At 39.0% G+C, this 18,705-nt stretch overlaps 1 protein-coding gene across 6 annotated transcripts in view; it reads left to right on the top strand.

Annotated features, from left to right (window-relative positions):
* unc79 (unc-79 homolog, NALCN channel complex subunit) overlaps positions 1 to 18,705 on the top strand; it is a 59,206-nt gene extending 40,501 nt beyond the window's left edge. For 5 of the 6 annotated variants that reach the window (XM_028437164.1, XM_028437161.1, XM_028437162.1 and 2 more), the window contains 21 exons: positions 217 to 366; positions 500 to 1,771; positions 2,388 to 2,489; positions 3,627 to 3,743; positions 4,239 to 4,341; positions 4,423 to 4,563; positions 5,033 to 5,071; positions 5,178 to 5,290; positions 6,974 to 7,059; positions 9,563 to 9,736; positions 11,544 to 11,612; positions 11,691 to 11,801; positions 14,844 to 14,948; positions 15,032 to 15,109; positions 15,233 to 15,322; positions 15,403 to 15,578; positions 16,883 to 17,066; positions 17,160 to 17,363; positions 17,448 to 17,525; positions 17,613 to 17,654; positions 18,315 to 18,705. In XM_028437164.1, the coding sequence (XP_028292965.1) occupies positions 217 to 366; positions 500 to 1,771; positions 2,388 to 2,489; positions 3,627 to 3,743; positions 4,239 to 4,341; positions 4,423 to 4,563; positions 5,033 to 5,071; positions 5,178 to 5,290; positions 6,974 to 7,059; positions 9,563 to 9,736; positions 11,544 to 11,612; positions 11,691 to 11,801; positions 14,844 to 14,948; positions 15,032 to 15,109; positions 15,233 to 15,322; positions 15,403 to 15,578; positions 16,883 to 17,066; positions 17,160 to 17,363; positions 17,448 to 17,525; positions 17,613 to 17,654; positions 18,315 to 18,503 (3,623 nt within the window). In that variant the 3' untranslated portion in view covers positions 18,504 to 18,705. The remainder of the gene's footprint in view (positions 1 to 216; positions 367 to 499; positions 1,772 to 2,387; positions 2,490 to 3,626; positions 3,744 to 4,238; positions 4,342 to 4,422; positions 4,564 to 5,032; positions 5,072 to 5,177; positions 5,291 to 6,973; positions 7,060 to 9,562; positions 9,737 to 11,543; positions 11,613 to 11,690; positions 11,802 to 14,843; positions 14,949 to 15,031; positions 15,110 to 15,232; positions 15,323 to 15,402; positions 15,579 to 16,882; positions 17,067 to 17,159; positions 17,364 to 17,447; positions 17,526 to 17,612; positions 17,655 to 18,314) is intronic. The other variant, XM_028437163.1, reaches the window with a different exon arrangement.

The raw sequence follows: 18,705 nt of genomic DNA, 5'->3' as shown, positions 1-18,705 counted from the left end.
TTATTTAAAAAAAAGGTACAAATTGGGGGAAAAACTCATACAAATAATATTTATTTAAATTTTTCAAGCACAATGTTAAGCAAGGCTGTTCTCGTGTACAGTACCAAGCAAGCTCCAGAGATAGAACCAGTTTGTGAATTAGGAATTGGTTTGTGTTTTGTTATATTAACAAGTTTGCACTGGTGTTTCTTTTTTTCATATTTTTCTTGGTAATAGAGGAGGACAGTGTGTTCGATGAGTCGGATGTCCATGACACACCGACGGGTGCAGCTAACAAGGAGTCACAGACATTTTTTGCCCGTCTGAAGAGGATTGGTGGCAGCAAGTCTGTAAAGTACCAACCAGTGGAGCTGAATGCCAAAAAAAGTAAGAAGTAGAATCTATTGCAGTCAAGTGCAATATTTCAGTGCATCCATTTAGGTTCCCTCTGCAGGATATGTTTTGGATTGAAGCTAATTTTCTGCTTTCACAACTATGAATTATTGTATTTGTGCATTAGGTGAGATCGAGCTGTCAGAGTACCGTGAAGCCAGCGCCCTTCAGGACAGCATACTTCACTGCGTGCGAGAGGAGAGCACCAGAAAGAAGCGTCTGCAGGCCATGCACAAGCAGAAGTCTCTGGACATTTCCAACACGGACTCCATCCTGTTCAGCCTGGACGAACATCGGCGCAAGTCCTGCATCGACCGGTGTGACCTGCAGGCGGCTCCTGTAGCCCTGCCTCCGTCCTCAGGAACGTCCCATGGCAGGAACCACGGTAAAGGCTCCTCCGATGGGTTCTCAGCTCGTGTTGAAGGGGTGGAGCCTGTTTATCGGCGGGGCTCTCGGGGTGGCCTGTCCGACAACATGAAGCCCGTTATTCCAGAGGTTCGCCTCAGCTGCATGGAGACGTTTGACGATAAAGTTGATCAGGGCTCCTTAAGGGGATCTACTCAAAGCAAGGACGATCAAGACCTTATTGACCTTTCCTCCGACTGCACCTCCATCCCAGAGAAACATTCACTGCTGTCCATGTCCGACACAGACTCCTTGGTCTTTGAACTGCTGCCTCCTCTGAGGATAGTGGAGAGTGACGAGGAGTTTGACCTGACCACCATCATGGCTTCAAAATTCAACGGCAGTCCAAAGCTCTCGACCTCCCCGGCAAGCAGCAACACCCTGAGGCTGTCCCCTGTGGTTCAGGTGAGTGTGGATGACTGTTCCAGTCAAAAGAAGACCACAGACCTACAAGGAGCTAAGGATGAGGTCTCAAAACGTGACAACTTACCTCGCAGCACCTCCCTGGAAATCCCTGACCGACTGGAGACCGTCTGCCACGAAAGCCCCATGACCCTGAAGCAGAAGAGAGACTTGCTGAGGAAGACTCCTCACGTTCCCGACACCTCGCTCGATGACACATCCCTGACACATGAAGACGTGACTCACGGGACCGGACCTGGTTCAAGCCCCTCTGGTAGGACCGTCTTTCTTGACATCCCAGAAGACAATGCAGAGCCTCCGTTATCGCCGGAGAAAAGCCACAAAAGCAACAGTAACGATGAGGAGGAGGAGGATGGCGATGATGAGGAAGACGATGACATGGTAGACGAAGCGGACAACGAAGAGAAACCTGAAAACACGGAGGACAACGACGAAGCCGAGTTCAAAATCCAGATCGTCCCTCGTCAGCGGAAGGAGAGGAAGATAGCGGTGAGCGCCATCCAGAGGGAGTACCTGGACATTTCCTTCAACACGTTTGATAAGCTGAGCGGAGAACCCACCACGGAGGCTGGTAAGGAGCACGAAGAGCATACAGTGTGTCAGAGGGACCAGAATACTTGATCTTAAAAATGTTGCTTGATATTAGGGCTGGGCGATATGGACCAAAACTCATATCTCAATATTTTTTCTCAATATGCTCATATACGATATAAATCTTGATTTTTTTCTCAACAAAATCTTCCAAAAAGACAGTTCTGGCTTAAATTTGCTGATGCAACATAGCACTGGTGCCTATTTATTGACAAACAGCTGCACAATATGTGTCACTTTAGTTTTTCTTCTGTCAGAGACAGCACTTGTTAGTGGGTTCTGTAGTGTGGCTTGTTTAGGGGAAGGTCTGGGTTAGGACGCACTCAGTGATCCATCTGTATTTTTCATTCTGTTCTGAGAAGTAGCAAAAGCAGCGACTCCAAAAACGAGTTTTTTCTAATGCAAAATAAGCTATAAAATAAAAATATATCATTATCAGGCGATACTGTAATTTTCTATATCGCCAAAATAGAAGTCTTGTTATATCTTGAATCTCGATATATTGCCCAGCCCTACTTAATACCACAGGATAATGACGTGTAAGAAATACTATTATTTTGATCTGAACTGATTCTTTGAATCGTGCTCCCTTCCAGATCACAAAATAATGTCTTCTCTGGAAAAGCCTCGAGAGTCTGCATCCGCTCCAACTCTTGAAGCTGCCATGCCTGAAACAAGCCATCGCTCCTCAGTGTCCAGTAGGATCCCAAAACTTTACTACATGATCTTTGAAATTTTAATTAAATATCAATTAGGGATGCACGATTTTGGATTATTTTTTTGGCTGATATGCCGATATTTTGTTCCTCATTTGGCCGATAGTGATAGGATAGCCAATAGCCATCGCTCCTCAGTGTCCAGTTGGATCCCAAAACTTTACTACATGTTTGAATTTGTAATTAAATATAAATTAGGGATGCATGATTTTGGATTTGTGGCCGATAAGCGAAATGCTGATATTTTGTTACTCACTTTTGCAATATCAATATATTTCCCCCCACACACACCCAATTGCATAGATCATCTAGTTTCTGTAGTGGAATAAACAAACAGAATTATTCTCCATATTCTTTATCCTGTTGGCTCGCTGGCAAATGTAGACACAAGATAAAGCAGAAAATAATGTAATCATTAAATATTCCTTGTGCAAAATAAAAAAATAGAATAAAATCTTTTTTGTACATAATGTAAAACATGTCAAATGTATCCATGACTATTGTTTTTAAACCAAACAGTTAAGATACTTGCAGTCTATCCTACTTAGAACAGTTACTACAAACTTAAATTGTGTATTTTAGTGGTAAAAACAGCGTTCCTTGCTATAGCTGTGAATGACGGAAAAAAAATGTTCAGAAACTGATAAATTCATTGAATAATTTAACTCTGAAAATGTTGATTTCCAAACATTCCTGCAGTCTGCTCCACAGGCAATGAGGCATCTACGTATAAGATATCTCTGAGCTGATCAAGGAAGAAAAGCCAGTTATGTTTTCTGTTGATTATATTGGCTGAAATGTCAATGTCTAATACTTAAATTTAAAGCCAATATCATCTGATAATATCGTGCATCGCTACTATCAAGTATTTATTTGTCTGCCTTCTGACGTACCCATTAGAATGTTTTAAATCTGTTAAATTGCTCCAAACAAAGTACCAAACTCATTGTAAAAATGATGACATTTTATCCATTTCACTCCAAACGATTACAGTGATTTTGCATTCCAGTTGGATGAGCAGAATGCTAAAAGCTCAGCAAATCTATCCCATCGATGGTGATTTATCTTTCACGTTTCAATGCACACAATCCAGCTGTTACGTTTGTGCTTGACCTCTAGCTCAGTATCGACAAGTGAAACGGGGATCCTTAGGAGCGCTAACCATGAGCCAGCTGATGAAAAGACAGCTGGAACATCAGTCCAGTGCACCACACAACATCTGTCCGTGGGAGACAGGTCAGTACACTCAGCATTTCTTCTCATTCTGTGAAGTTGTTGGAAAACTGGAATGACGATGGCTCAATGAAGATCATTTCAAAAGCAAAATGTTGACAGAAGTTTTCAAATTATTTTTGGATTCGTCCAAGAACTTTTTAGATAGACTCCCAGAATTTTTTTTTTATTGTTTATTTATTTGAAATTATAATTTTCGCAACTTTGAGTTAAAAAAAAAAAAATATTGTATTTATTTATTTTTAAATAAAATAGAAAGTAAAGTAAAGTAACGATTTTTCCCAGTTTTGTCCAATAACCTTTTAGTCCTACAATTTTTGTTGTTTATTATATTTTAAAATAGCATACATTTTCACTTGAAGTTTTTTTTAAACTTATAAACAATAGCAGGTTTTTTTAAATTATTTTTATTTTATTTATTCACAAACTAAAATAAAAAACAACAGAACATAAAATAAACAACAGCAGGTTTTGTTATGTCTGTTTCATTACTGACAGGTCCCACAAAGACCAGCCTTCTCTCAGCACCGAGCACTGTCAGCATGTTTGTTCCTGCGCCCGAAGAGTTCATCGACGAGCAGCCAACCACCATGTCCGACCGGTGAATGAATGAGTCAAACCTGCAGCTGTGTCAGTCAGAATAAGTGTTTTTATCCTGCTGCGTTGCTCCACCGTGCCTCAGGTGTCGGGACTGTGCGGCCGTGCTGGAGGAGTACGACGAGGAGACCCTCGGCCTCGCCGTGGTCGTTCTTTCCATGTTCATTCACCTCAGCCCAGACCTGGCTGCCCCGATGCTTCTGGACATCATGCAGTCTGTGGGCAGGTACAGCAGCTTCAATGATCCCTGCTGCAGTCTGCATCCATGCAGCATGTCATCATTCAAAAAAAATAATACTTTATTTTTTTGCTTCATATTTGATGATTTTCCTAATTTGATGGGTGCTTTCTATTAAGCATGAAATTATCACAATAGTTATCTATTATCCTTGGGGTCAATTTGACCCCATTCAATGTTTACCATACCATTTTGCTTCATATTTCATGACTTCTCTTACTTTGGTGGGTACAATTGATTAAGCATGAAATTATGTTTTTTTCAATTTGCATGCATTCGTTTGCCTCTGGGTTCAATTTGAGCCCAAGCTGTATTATCTGCAGTATATAAAACTTGTGTCCCTGGGGTCAGATTGACCCCAAGGGTAAAATATGTTTGTAATATTTGAGGAGGGTTATAACTAAAGTTTCAAAACTCACTCATAGCCCTGATTCAGAACTTCTTCCTCCTTTCTCAGGTTGGCGTCGAGCGCCAATTTTTCTGGCCAAGCCGAGAGGTACGAGACTTCATAGCATAGTTACACCCACGTGTGTTGAGATACTTGCTGTGCTCATGGATGAGTTGAATAATAGATGTGAGACATTCTCCCATGTGACTTGCAGCATGCTGATCCCAGGGAATGTTGCCGGCGTAGCCAAGCAGTTCCTGCGCTGCATGTTTCACCAGCTGGCCCCCAACGGCATTTTACCCCAACTCTTCCAGAGTAACATTAAAGGTCTGCTGAATAAAACAATAAGTAAAACATCTCAGTCATTCAGGAAAAAAATAATACAAATAGTTTAGGAATTATTATTAAATCCTAGTTTCTCTGATCAAATTGGTGCAAATCTGAGCAACAAAATGTGTAACTCAAACAAGTGATTCAACAATAATTGTGTTTGATTATGGAATGAAAGATTGTTCTTCCTTTTTATTGTAGCTATACATGTTTATTTTAAGGGGTGAAGTAGTTTTAAGCTATTTTTATGCGATTCTTCCCACAAAATGCAAGACTCAGTGAAGGCAGTGTTATAACATGTAGAAAAAATATAAAATGCTATGATAAACTCACCTTCATTTTTAATATTCTACCTGAACATGCTATACAGAAACTGGTTAATTTAATGTTATACAATGACTTTAGTGTAAGGCAATGTTCATTTTGTCAATAACTTGAACTATTTGTCGACGACCCCCTTATTGCCTGACTGATTTGAGACGAGATCACAAAAAAAGAAGAAGAAAAAAAAATTTTAAACAATTTTTGTTTACGATCAAATGAGTAAAAAAAATTGTAGCTTTAAAGATGACGCTGGCCGGCCGACAAACGGCTTTACAACTATCCTCAATGCAACTTTTGTTTTTCTTTTTAACCAATTTAATATCTATCAAATTCAAACTCGTAGGTCTGTCTGTCATTAATGGGTGTAAATATTTTCATTATTTTGTTAATCAATTCCTATGATAAATTATATGAATGCCTTATTTCTAAAATAATTTAAACCACATGTGCCCGCGGACCAAATCCGACCCTTTAGAGCAGTGGTTCCCAACCAGGGGTACGTGTACCCCTATGGGTACTTGGAAACATTGATGAATCTATTTCCAACATGCTGAGTCATTTTTAAGCCTATTTCAGACACTGTACATGATCATCCAACTGCTTTTCCACCCATTGACAATAAACGGCATTAATGGAATAAGCATTATTGTGGCCTTAATATCCTACTAAATTGTTACTAACATGTTATGCACATTACTAAAATTGAGGTAAATATATATTCTCTGATATGCAATAATTGTAATGCACAAAAGTGATATTTAGTGTGCATTAAACGTACAGGTTGACATTTTCAAGCTGTAGGAGATTTCAGAGGCCAACATGTTAACAACATGTAAATAAAATAAGAAATGTTACTAAATTAGAGTGACGAAGGGGTTCTCCTAATCTGAAAAGAGGGATCGGGGGGTACATGAGACAGAAAAGGTTGGGAAACACTGCTTTAGAGCATCCGACTTGGCCCGCAGGAGAGAGTGAAAAGGACAGAAATCATGACCAAATCATTCAGTTGTAAATAGCTGTTGAAATGAATCATTTTTTCCAAAGATCCTGCAATTTTTCTCAAATTATTCCACAAAAATCTCCCCAATTTACCCAAAATATCCTTTATGCCTGATTTATAACTGGAAGTTCAAATTAAATTAATGTTGAAACTGTTTTCCCGCCTAAACCCTGCTGCCCGCTTGTGATCAACTTGTCCACATTTGGCCCTTGAACTAAAATAAGTTTAACACCCCTGTTTTAAATGAAAAAAGAAGATGTTGGGATTAAAAGTTTCTTATTTAGTGAATAGTGAGAAGTAGTATTTACCTCTGATTGTGACACATCTGTTAACGCTGCACTTGGCTTCCTCCACAGATGGAAGTTTCTTGAGAACGCTGGCACTATCGCTGATAGACTTCAATGAGCTGAGCTCTGTGGCTGCTCTCAACATGCTGCTAGAGGTGGGTTTGCATTTAGTTTCATCAACGTTTCATAGACGCTGAATCTCAGAGGCACGTGAGGCTGAAATGAAAGTTGCCATGTATTTGAGGTTAAACTCAGGTTTTCCTAGTATCTGATACAGGTTATCACTCTGTATTTTTAAACTGTTTTGATTTTTTATTGATATTTAAAAACCTCAGAATGCACATAATGTATTCCCCTTAATTTTCAGAGTCAAATTTAACACAATTCACTTAAAACAATAAATACAACAGTCAAATAACCAATTAATTAAAATTCATACAATTTACAAAATATGTGGTACAGACCACACAGGAAAAAAGTTTGCATTCAGTTCTGGTATTTATTTTCTTTCAAATGATTTTTTTGGACATAACTGAATGAGTGTCGATGGCTTTAAAAGATACAAATTACAATCTTAATCAAACAAAGTACAATAAAGTGTAAATATAAACAGAAATGTAGAATTGCAATCATAATGCATGTTATAAGTTAAATGTAGTAAAGTCAAACTAACCAGAACAAAACTTCAAAGGGAGAATCAAGCATTCATTTTTATCTCAATCAAAACTATGATCCTCACTAATAAATAAAGTTTTACTTACTATGAAGTCATTTAAAAGACACATGGCACACACCATCAAACCATCCCAGCAGCAGGTAAAGAGGAAGTCCTGCCTATTCAGGGCTAGATTTATAGTGGAAGCAATGATTGGCTGATCCAAGGAAGAAAAAAAAAAGCTGTTGATCCACCATGTGGAGCGGAGGAGAAATGAAGTTTGTAGTTTTTAACAACAATACTCTATCAAACAATATAATAATGAGATTACTAGTAGTACCAGGTTATATAATCTCTATTTTCAAACCTTAGTTGAACGTAATTATTTTAACCTAGAAATATTCCTCATGACCAGGGGCCTCATTTCATAAAACAATGGGTATAGAAGCCATAGTAAAAGTTTGGTTTGACCAAATTTGACGTGTTACCTCCCACTTGTATGCAAATATTTTCATCCGTAATTGTGAAATAAAGCCACACTTCTGATTTTTTTTTTCTCCCTTCAACATCTTGTTGATCCTCTCACTATCAGTTCTGATCAATAACGTGAGCAGCGGCACTGACGTCACCTGCAACGTGTCATGCACCTCACCAAAATGAGCCATTGAAATGAGCGACTGAAATCTTCTTTTTATTTTTTAAAATTTAAAATTTTATTGCACGACAAACAAAAAAAATAGACAAAGAACATAACAGGACAAGAGAGCAATTAAGCAGGCGATCTGTACAGTTTTACAATATTATAGAAAATAATTTCATTTGGGTTTTGTCTGGTCTGGTTACTACCGTTTACACTGAAATGTTCTTTTTCCTTTAAAAAAAATAAAAAAAATATTATTGCATGACAAACACAAAAAATAAAAAAGAACATAAAAGGATAATATGGTAATTAAGCTGGTTATCTGTACACTTTTACGATGCTATACACAGACAAATCAAAAATGAATTTTCATTCAGGTTTTTCCTGATCTGGTTACTACCATTTACATAAAAACTGCCACCATATACTAGCACTCATTTTTAATTTTTCAGTTTTTAGTCATTTTGTGTGTTTTTGGAGTCATTGTGTTTTTGTTATTTTTTGTGTTCTTGTTTTTTGTGTATTTTTCTGTCATTTTCTGCATTCATGTTGTGCGTTTTTGGGGTCACTTTCTGTATTTTTGTTGTTTCTGTCTGAATTTTGTTTACTGTGTGGGCTATTCTGTAATGTGTTGTTGTTGTGTTTTATTTGTGTGTTTTTGTAGTCATTTTGTTTGTTTAAGTGGTTGTTGTGTGTGTCTTTGTTGTCATTTTGTGTATTTCAGGATTGTTTTTGTGTGTTTCTGTGTACTTAGTGCAATTTGCTGTCGATTTGTGTGTTTTGGGAGTTATTCCGTGTATTATGTTGGGCTTTACATTCCTTCCAACTTCTTGAAATACAATTTTTGGGGATTTGTTTTGGGGGCAGCACAAAATTAGACCGAGGGCCACATATGTCCCCTAGGCCGCCAGTTGCCTATGTCTACTTTATAGAATTGAGAAGTGTGTGTGTTTAGTTGTTTAACCAGCAGGAGGAGCTCTTGTCAAACCCAAACTTTAGCGGCTCCATCTACAAGCTCAGCATCAGCATCAGCATCAGCATCAGCATATCTAGGAAAACAAAGCATCAGAGCATTTCAAGGAACGTGCACCACAATGTGCACCACAATGTGCACCACTATGTGCACCACTATGTGCACCACTGTGCCAGTTTACTGCCATTCTCCAGGCAAACGAGTGACACAGATATGAGTTCAGCAATGCCTGAGTTCATCCAAGCAGTCATGTGTAGTTTCGCTGTCCTCATCGTGGGCACTGTGTGATTGATCAAGAGTGAATGATCAGTTGGATGGAAATATTTTCACTTCTTATAGAATGACTGCTTTACGTAACGCTCCCATGATTTCTGCCTCCATGCCCTGCAGGGATTGAACAACAAGAAGAGTCTTCCAGCAGGGGGCACAATGCTGCACTGCCTGGACAACATTGCCACCTTCATGGAGGCCCTCCCTATGGACTCCCCCAGCAATCTGTGGACAACTATCTGTAACCAGTTCCAGACCTTTCTCACAAAGTTGCCCTGCGTGCTTCCTCTGAAGGTAAGACACCACATCTTCACTCTTCACGCTCAGGTGAAGCCTAATAAGATTTTGGCTCAGGAAAAAAAGAAAAGAAACATCCATCAGTGCCTTTGTTGACTTCAGTAGAATAGATTCTTCATTGTGCAATGGAAGTGTCTAACTCTAAAGGTCAAGTCAGTGGATGGTTTGTAAAAATTACTGCAGACAAATGCAATGTTCAGGATTTCTTGTTAACACTTGACTTGAAGTGTAATACATAAAGGCTGATATTACGCAGTCATTATTATGACATGACACCTGTCATTTGCATGAATGAGGTATCATGAAGGCTGCCATTAAGTCTCGTTAGTTACCCTAACCCCAACCATACCTAACCCCACTATATATATATATATCCCTCCACCTAACCCAAAAAATGCCAACATAGCTCCAAAGGTGTCATAATTTAGCAAAGGGTGTCATAATCTAGCAAACAGCACTTAATGACAGCTTTCATGACACCTAATGTTAATGCTAATGACATATTTTGACAGCGTAATGTCAGCCTTATACATAAACCTTCAAGTAAAGTGTTACCAATTTAGTTTTCTTATAAACCAGTGGTTCTCAAACTGTTTTGGCTCAAGTGTCCCCTTTGTCCGACAACAGCATTTTGCTACAAAAACTATTTAAAATCAACTATAGAGCTAGAGCATAATGATGGAATGGACGAGTGATAAAGAATCTCATTTTGTAAATAAGTGGAAAGAAACAGTATTTAGTGCAGTGGTTCCCAACCTTTTTTAGGACTGTGACCTCATAGGCGGAGTTTGCGGGTAGGTCAAAAGTTTTCATTACAGTTTTCCCTAATTAATTAAAAAAATACAATTCTTAAGAGTAGAGCACTCGGTGAGCGCAGACCTCAGCAAGTACAGCACGAGTACCGGGCGGGACATACACACAATGCACTTCCCTACCACTACTACATTACCCATAAGCCACCGTGCCTAAAGAATATATATATATAATGTTTGCATTTTCTGAAGAAAATGCAAATGAGGATGCAGGTGCTGGCCTGCATTAGCTTAGAATTTGCCTAACGTTAGCAATAACCTAGCAATCGCATTAGCCTAGCTATAGCATTTAGCCTAGCATTAACATTAGTCTCGCGTTTGCATTAGCTTAACATTAGCATTAGCCTAACATTAACATTAGCCTCGCATTAGCATTAGCCTAGTGTTAGCATTAGCCTAACGTTAGCATTAGAATAAGGCATATCTTACCACAATAAGCTTACATTTTTCTCCTCTGGAATGTTTGTTGTTGGAGCTTGCAGGGTGAAGGTGATAGAGGAGAGCTGGGTCCGTTGGCCATCTTAACGGTGTTGAGGTCTTGCTTAGTTTAAGTAGTCAGAGGAGCATAGTAGTGATGTTATGAGAAGTGCCGAGGCTACAAAGCTTGTGTCAAATGTCAGGTAGGACTGAGGACATCATCAACAGTGATGTAAGAATTCTACAGAAGTTCCACAGTGTGGATGGGAACATGAATGGGATATATACTGTATATATATATATATATATAATTTTGTTAGCCAGAACATCACCAAAAAAGTAATCACCTGTTCCTTGTCCCATTTATCAATTTTCCTGAACATTTAATCCAAATCCATTTGTAACTTTTCAAGTTATCTTGCAAACAGACAGACAGACAGATACATGCAGGGTAAAAAGGGTCCATGTACCCCCATTTGAGAAACAATGTTCTACACCATGTCCTCAATTAGGAAGCTTTGAAACACATTTCCCATTTCGATAAACAAACTTCTTCCTCCTGTGTATCTCTTCAGTGTCCAATGGATTCCAGCTTAAGGATTATCATTTGTCTTCTGAAAATCCCGGCCACAAATGCAACTCGGGTTTGTTTAAAACTAAATCTTTTCTCCCCAGTTCATCCAAAGTCTTTCCTAAACTTCATTTTTTTTTCCATCTTGCAGAGTCTCCTGGAGCCTTTCTCCAAGCAGCTGAGTTTTGTCATTCAGTACGGCATCTTCAGCCTCTCATATCTCGTAGAACTGTGCGGACTATGTTACAAATCCTTCAACAAGGTACGTTTGCTGAGTTTTGCTGACTCAGGACAGTATGGAAAGAGTTAACCCTTTTAAATTAATTTGAAGCACTAAATATTTGCTGGTCTCTCACTCATCATTTATTTTTTTTTTTCTTTGCTGACTCTCTAGTCAACCAGAATTGTGGCTATGTGTCACAGATGATTAAGTAGGCAATCAGCTAGTATTGATTAATATGATTAGTTGGTGTGCTTGGGTGGAGAATGTATGGTGCGTTTCCTCACAGTTCCCTCAGACAGAGATAGAGGCCGGGCTGTCTGCGCCGTTTGGGCCAGATGGATCCTCGCTGCTCCATCGCTGTCAGCACCGCGTGGTTTATGTCTCCTGCACTATCGATTTTCCTCATCCACTTTAATTCTGCAACTTATAATCTCCGCATTTCAAATGTGAGAACTGTTATGAGTGATGTGCAGGTGAGGTTTTGGGGGGAGACCAGGGAAGAAAACATTTTAAAAAAAAATCAGGATTTAAGGACAGAAATAAATGCGACAAAAAGTTTGGCTTGTGCCACGGCAGCCATGATCTATGTGGTAGAGGTGGACAATACCCCATGATCCTCTACCAAGTAAATACAGGGCTAATATCGCCAATACTGACCTTGATACGGATACGTTTTTAATATCTGAGGTTGATGTATCATCAAACTACTGACCTTTAGGTGGTTTTGTGTCTATTTTGTTCAAACCTGTGAATTGGGCAAAGTTTAGAGGAGACCACAAAATACTTTATCACGATAATAACAGATACAATAAATAATTTGTATGGCGCATTTCACACACAAGGCAATTTGATGTGATTTACGTACATGATTAAAATGTGCAATAGAAAACATTTAACAGTTTAAAAATCAATGAAAAACATTGAAAATTAAACAGGGTTTGAAATCAACAAAAAGATTAAATTAACAATAAAATGACTAAAAAACTCCCTCTTCGTCATATGCAGTAGCAAACAGGAGTCCCAGTAACAAAACGCATTCCCACAAACTTTGTCATGTGTGGATTTTCTTTTAAATAAAGTGCATAAAAGAATAATTTAAGAGCAAATCAAAACAAAAGCTTTGTCGGTAAAGTTGAGAAATAGTTATTAACACTTTTTCCGCTGCTCTTGTGGAATGGTCTAAGTAAAGTATTCATGAATTAAGTCTGAATTGAACTTGTATGTAATCATTCAGCATTTCTTTCACAGTTAACACAAATCGACGATTATATTTAATCAATTCTAAGCCATATTATATTTAGTATTTTTGTTTAAATATTTTGTAAATGTATTTATTTGTTTTCAGTATTTTTTTTTTACCTCTCATGTTATCAATCTCTACACATTTCATACTTGTATGATTACATACATATTTCTTGATGTTTAACTGTTTTGTCCATAATATTTTTCTAGTTGAATGCAGGAGAGAGTATTGATCTTTTACACTGGTGACTGGTGTCATCTAATAGCAATACCAACGTTGGTATCGATATTATCGATACTTTTTTGATTGAACCACCCGTCCCTACTATGTTGGGCTCAGGCTCAGAAGCTCAGAAACAACCCTTTAGATTTGCTCTTTACCCAAACAGACACGCTCCATTAACTTTTAATTAAGACAGTGCTGTGTACAGGTAGTGAGAATATTCTGCATGAGCAATTAGAGCGTGCGTCCGCCCCGATACAAAAGCAAACATGACTGCAAAGAGAAAAGGGAGATGCAAACTGGAAGCCAGAAGATGACAGTGTGGTTTGTAAACAGGCAGCTGGGTTTTTTGTGTGGAAGGGATGAACAAAGAGAGCAGCCTGTCCTCTGGGAAGGAGGAGGCAGCCTGACAGGCTCATCTGAGCTGCCTGGGACTCTGGGAGGGAGGAGAGCTCTGGACTGGCCTAAATCTACTCCTCAGTTTCACTCTTCTGTGTCTCCTCCAACCCCCTCCTCCCACTCCCTGTCCTTCTCCCTCTATTCAAGTTCCAGAGTTTATGCTCTGTGCGCAGCATGAGTAAGGCAGAGTGATAATAGAAAAAGGCAGTCTTGCTGCATCAGTACATTCACTTCACTCTATTGCACATGTGTCAAACTCAAGGCCCGGGGGCCAAGTTCGGCCCTTTGGAGCATTCAATTCGGCCCGCAGGTGAAAATAAAAATTATCGAGAAAATTCAAATCATTGAGTCAATAATATTTGCAGGTGCTCACAGCTTTCCCACATTATTGTTAAATGGTTGAAAAAACTCAAAATTCTTACAAAATCCTTACATTTTCCTTTATTTAAATACAAATTTGTCACAAAATCTAGGAAATTTTAAGTGAAGATCCAATTAGGGCTGAAATCTGTCACTTATTGTTTGGATATGATCGGTTTCTTACACATTTTGTATTTTATGTCTACGTACAAGTGCAAACTAGGGCACAATGGTGTTGGAATTACTAGTTTTCCTGCATAAAATCTGTGGCCCACTTGAGATCAAAGTGATGTATCGTCAAACTACTGACCTTTAGGTGGTGTTGTGATTATTTTGATAAAATAACAGAAACAATAGATCATTTGTGTAGCGCATTTTACAAACAAGGCAATTCAATGTGTTTTACATGAATAAAACGTGCAATAGAAGACATTAAAACATTAAAAAATCAATAAGAACATTGAAAATTAAACAGGATTCTAAATAAATAATAAAAAGATGAAATCAACAATGAAATGATTGAAAATCTCCCTCTCAGGAGGAGTCCCAGTAACAAATCAAATTTCCTCAATTATAATTATATTTTGCTGAATTAAATAGAAATTGGTCACAAAATCTTGGAAATTTAGAGTGAAGATCCTGTTGGGACTGATATGTATCAGTTATTGTTTGGATATGGTCAGTTTCCTACATATTTTGTATTTCATGTCTACGTACAAGTGTAAACTAGGGCATAATATTGTTGAAATGACTTGTTTTCCTGCATAAAACCTGTGGCCCAATTGAGATCTGCTCCTTATTTGGGCCCTGAACTAAAATTAGTTTGACACCCCTCCTGTATTTCTTCCATTATCCAGGAGCGAGATAAGTTCTACATGTCCCGCATTGTGGTGTTAGAGCTTCTGCAGGCTCTCAAGTTCAAGTCTCCTCTGCCCGACACAAACTTGCTACTGCTTGTTCAGGTACAAATAAATGTAGTATATTTTTTTTCAAGACATACGGTAAACTTGTGAGGTTTCATGTTTAGCTTTGTGGATATTTCCAGTTTGTTTGCGCAGATATTGGCACACGTCTGGCAGAATCCACCATCATCCAGAAGCACATGATCGCAACGCTGCCGGGGGTGAGGCTCAAATCTCTCCGTGTCGCAATCTTATTAAAATCAGCCTCGTAAAACAGCAGGAAGTAAAGTTGCACCCCACTGTGACTGTGCTACTAAAAGATAAACTGTTTTCCTTCTCCACAGTGCACAACGGCAGCAATGGAGTGCATGAGGCAGTACACAAGTGAGCTGCTGGACTTTATTGCAGACATGCACACATTAACCAAACTCAAAGTAAGTCATTTGTTTGATTATGAGCAATTGAATACCATATGGAAAACAAAACAATGGACGATCGTTGTCTCGTTTCTCAGAGTCATATGAAGGCTTGTTGTCAGCCGCTCCATGAAGACACTTTTGGGGGGAACCTGAAAGTGGGCTTGGCACAAGTCGCAGCCATGGAGATCAGCAAAGGCAATCACCGCGATAACAAAGCTGTGGTTCGATATCTGCCCTGGCTTTATCACCCACCGTCCACCATGCAACAAGGGTAAGAATGACATAAGAGGGAGCATTAAAACTAATAACCACTTCACTTACAATCCACAGCATTGAGATTTTTTTTTAAATAATTAGTTTGCAAAGAAAAAACAGTGTGCAGTAAAATACATTTTAAGAGTTATGTAATGAAAGGGTGAGAGGTGGATTAGCACAGGACATAATAAAGCATAAAGCAACAGTAACATGACTAAGTTAATTCAGTCGTTTGGTTCAGGCTGAGCACCTCGTAGCCTATGACCTACAAATAAAAGACATATGACAATGGTAAGACATGAACTAGTCTCAAATCTAACAATCTGTGTCACATCTTTTACAACATCAATGATAAAGGGAAAATAATGAATAATGACGCTCCAAAAAAAAACCAGTGCTTTAAAGCTGCAGTATGTAAGTTTTTTTTTTGGCTTTATTTGGTCACAAATCTATAATCACCTGTGAGCATATTTTAATCCAAAGTGTTCTGAGTGGACACTGTAATTTTACACCTTTTCTTGGCTCTGTATATGAAGTTAAGAAATCCAGGAACGTGACGCAACCTTTCAGCCAATCAGAGATCTTCTTACAAACAGAGTACCACCCCTGAGAAAAAGGAAGACCGAATTGGAGCTGTCCCACGTACTGGTTTCAAAGCTAGAGTGAGAACGGACGAGATAATTTGCGTGTAAACCTAAGAGAAGAATATCCAAGGTGGCGAGAACAGACGCACTTCATTTGCAGTCTTGATGCGGAGTGAAATGGGTCTGGGAAGCGTGTGTGAGCTTGTGGCGAGGGAGGAGCAGTAACTACAGAGTGATGCGTGCATCCATGTCAGAGTCTCTAAAACATCAGAAAACTCTCCAATAACACAACATAGTCCCTACATTCGTAACTAGTCTCTATTGAGAAAAAAGTCACTAAGATCTCCACAGTTATGCGAGTTTATGAGGATACCGGTAAAGGACGATATGTTTCGAAACAAGAAGGGGAAAGGGGGAGCGTGTTTTTTTCCGTACAAATCTCACGATTCAACATGCTGCTCTTTAAAGGCTTGTAGAAATGAGTCTATTCTCAATAATAAGAACACAGTAGATCCCAATGAAATGCACAATCCCGATCTGATCTGGATAAAACTCTTTGGGGTAAATTGTAGAACCATCCCGACATAACTGATCCAATTTTCAAGAACATCGGTCTATTAGGAGGAAATTTTTCAAAATTTCACCAATGATGACAGATAGGGATTTTTTGATTTTTCAAACTGATCCAGAATCAGTAAATGACAAATCCCATGATTGTATGTTTTCTTTTTTTCAGCCCAAAAGAATTCATCGAATGTGTGTCCCACATCCGTCAGCTGTCCTGGCTTCTCCTGGGCTCTCTCACACACTGTGCCCTGCACCAGGGCTCCACCTCCTGCATGCCCATCCCTCTGGACGCAGGTTCCCACATCGCAGATCATCTCATCGTCATTCTCATCGGCTTCCCGGAGCAGTCCAAGGTGTGGCAGACACAAATATCTTTAAACAGTCGTTTAAACGCTTTAAACATATCCCATAACCACGATAGTTTGTCTTTTGTATCTCATTCCCAGACGTCGGTGCTGCACATGTGCTCCCTGTTCCACGCCTTCATGTTTGCACAGTTATGGACCATCTACTGTGAGCAGGCGGCTGCTGCACCGTCCTTACAGAACCAGAACCACACAGAGTTTTCCTCCAGCGCCATCCTCACTGGCCTGGAGTTCTGGAGTCGGGTTACACCCAGCATCCTGCAGCTCATGGCCCACAATAAAGTGGTGAGGACCCCAGATTTGCCTCTTCAGACCTAAACCCAGCTCATAGATCCAAACTGTAGTTGATAACTGGATTGTTTCCCTCAGATGGTGGAGATGGTGTGTCTTCATGTCATTAGTTTGATGGAGGCCCTGCAGGAATGCAACTCTACTATCTTTGTCAAGGTTTGTTTTATTATAAAATGTCATCAACAGCAGAAAATCAGTTTAATAAGTAGGCTTATTTTTGTCTCCCTTTGTTTTATTTAATAGTTAATTCCCATGTGGCTACCAATGATTCAGGCCAATCTAAAGGTGAGGTTTTGAACCATCAGTTTGTATTACCACCAGGGTTGGGGTCAATTGTAATCATGTAATTTATAATTACAATTATGGTGTGATTATAATTTACCGCAAAACTGGAGAACCATGTTACAGTTCTATAAACATATGTAGTTAATTATTAAAATTTGTTTCAAATAAAGCTTTCCCACATTTTATCTTAAAAAGAAATCTACACAAAAAAGGCTCAGATGTCCACACCATAAATATTAAAACTTATATTTTCATTGATTAGGAAGCCTGACAAGGTAACCAAGACATAGGAATGAAAATAGATGATAGTGTATTTTACAGCTGATTTAGGACCTGTTACCTAAGAGATGCTAGCAGAAAGCTAACAGAAGAGGAAGGTTACGTTATATGGAATTATTTATTTCAGGCTCAGCAATTGTGATTAATTCTATTTGAACTTTAGTAATTGAAAAGGTAAATGTAACTTTTTGAGGATAAAAACTAAAAATAATTAAAAATTAATTGTAATTGGAAATAATGGTGGTCACTGTAATCGTAATTGAATATGGGTTAGTGAAGACGTAATTGTAACTGAAAAATGTAATTGACCCCAACCCTGATTACCACCATATAAAAGCTACGACTCATCAAACTCTTGCATTTCGTTATGTCCCCCATCAGCACTTGTCTGCTGGGCTGCAGTTGCGTCTCCAGGCCATCCAGAACCGCGTCAACCATCAGTGTCTACAAGGCCAGACAGCGGGAACACCTCCTATCGCTCTACGCAAATGGCTCCAGTGCACGCAGTTCAAGATGGCTCAGGTGGAGATCCAGTCATCAGAGGCTGCCTCTCAGTTCTACCCAATGTGACTTGCTTCATTGGCCTCCTATCATGGGGTCGTCAGGTTCTGAAACCTGTGTCCAAACCTTCCCGAAAGGACTAATACAAACCAATACTGCACAGCCTCAGTTATTTAGTGCACTTTTAGTATACCTGTATATATACAGTAAAGCAATGCTATTTTAAAGTACAAAAGACTGAATGTGATGATTAAATATTTGGCAGAAATGA

The sequence above is a fragment of the Gouania willdenowi genome, chromosome 22 (genome assembly GCF_900634775.1).
Source record: "Gouania willdenowi chromosome 22, fGouWil2.1, whole genome shotgun sequence".
Lineage (NCBI taxonomy): Eukaryota > Metazoa > Chordata > Actinopteri > Blenniiformes > Gobiesocidae > Gouania > Gouania willdenowi.
This window is presented reverse-complemented; position numbering and strand designations above follow the sequence as displayed.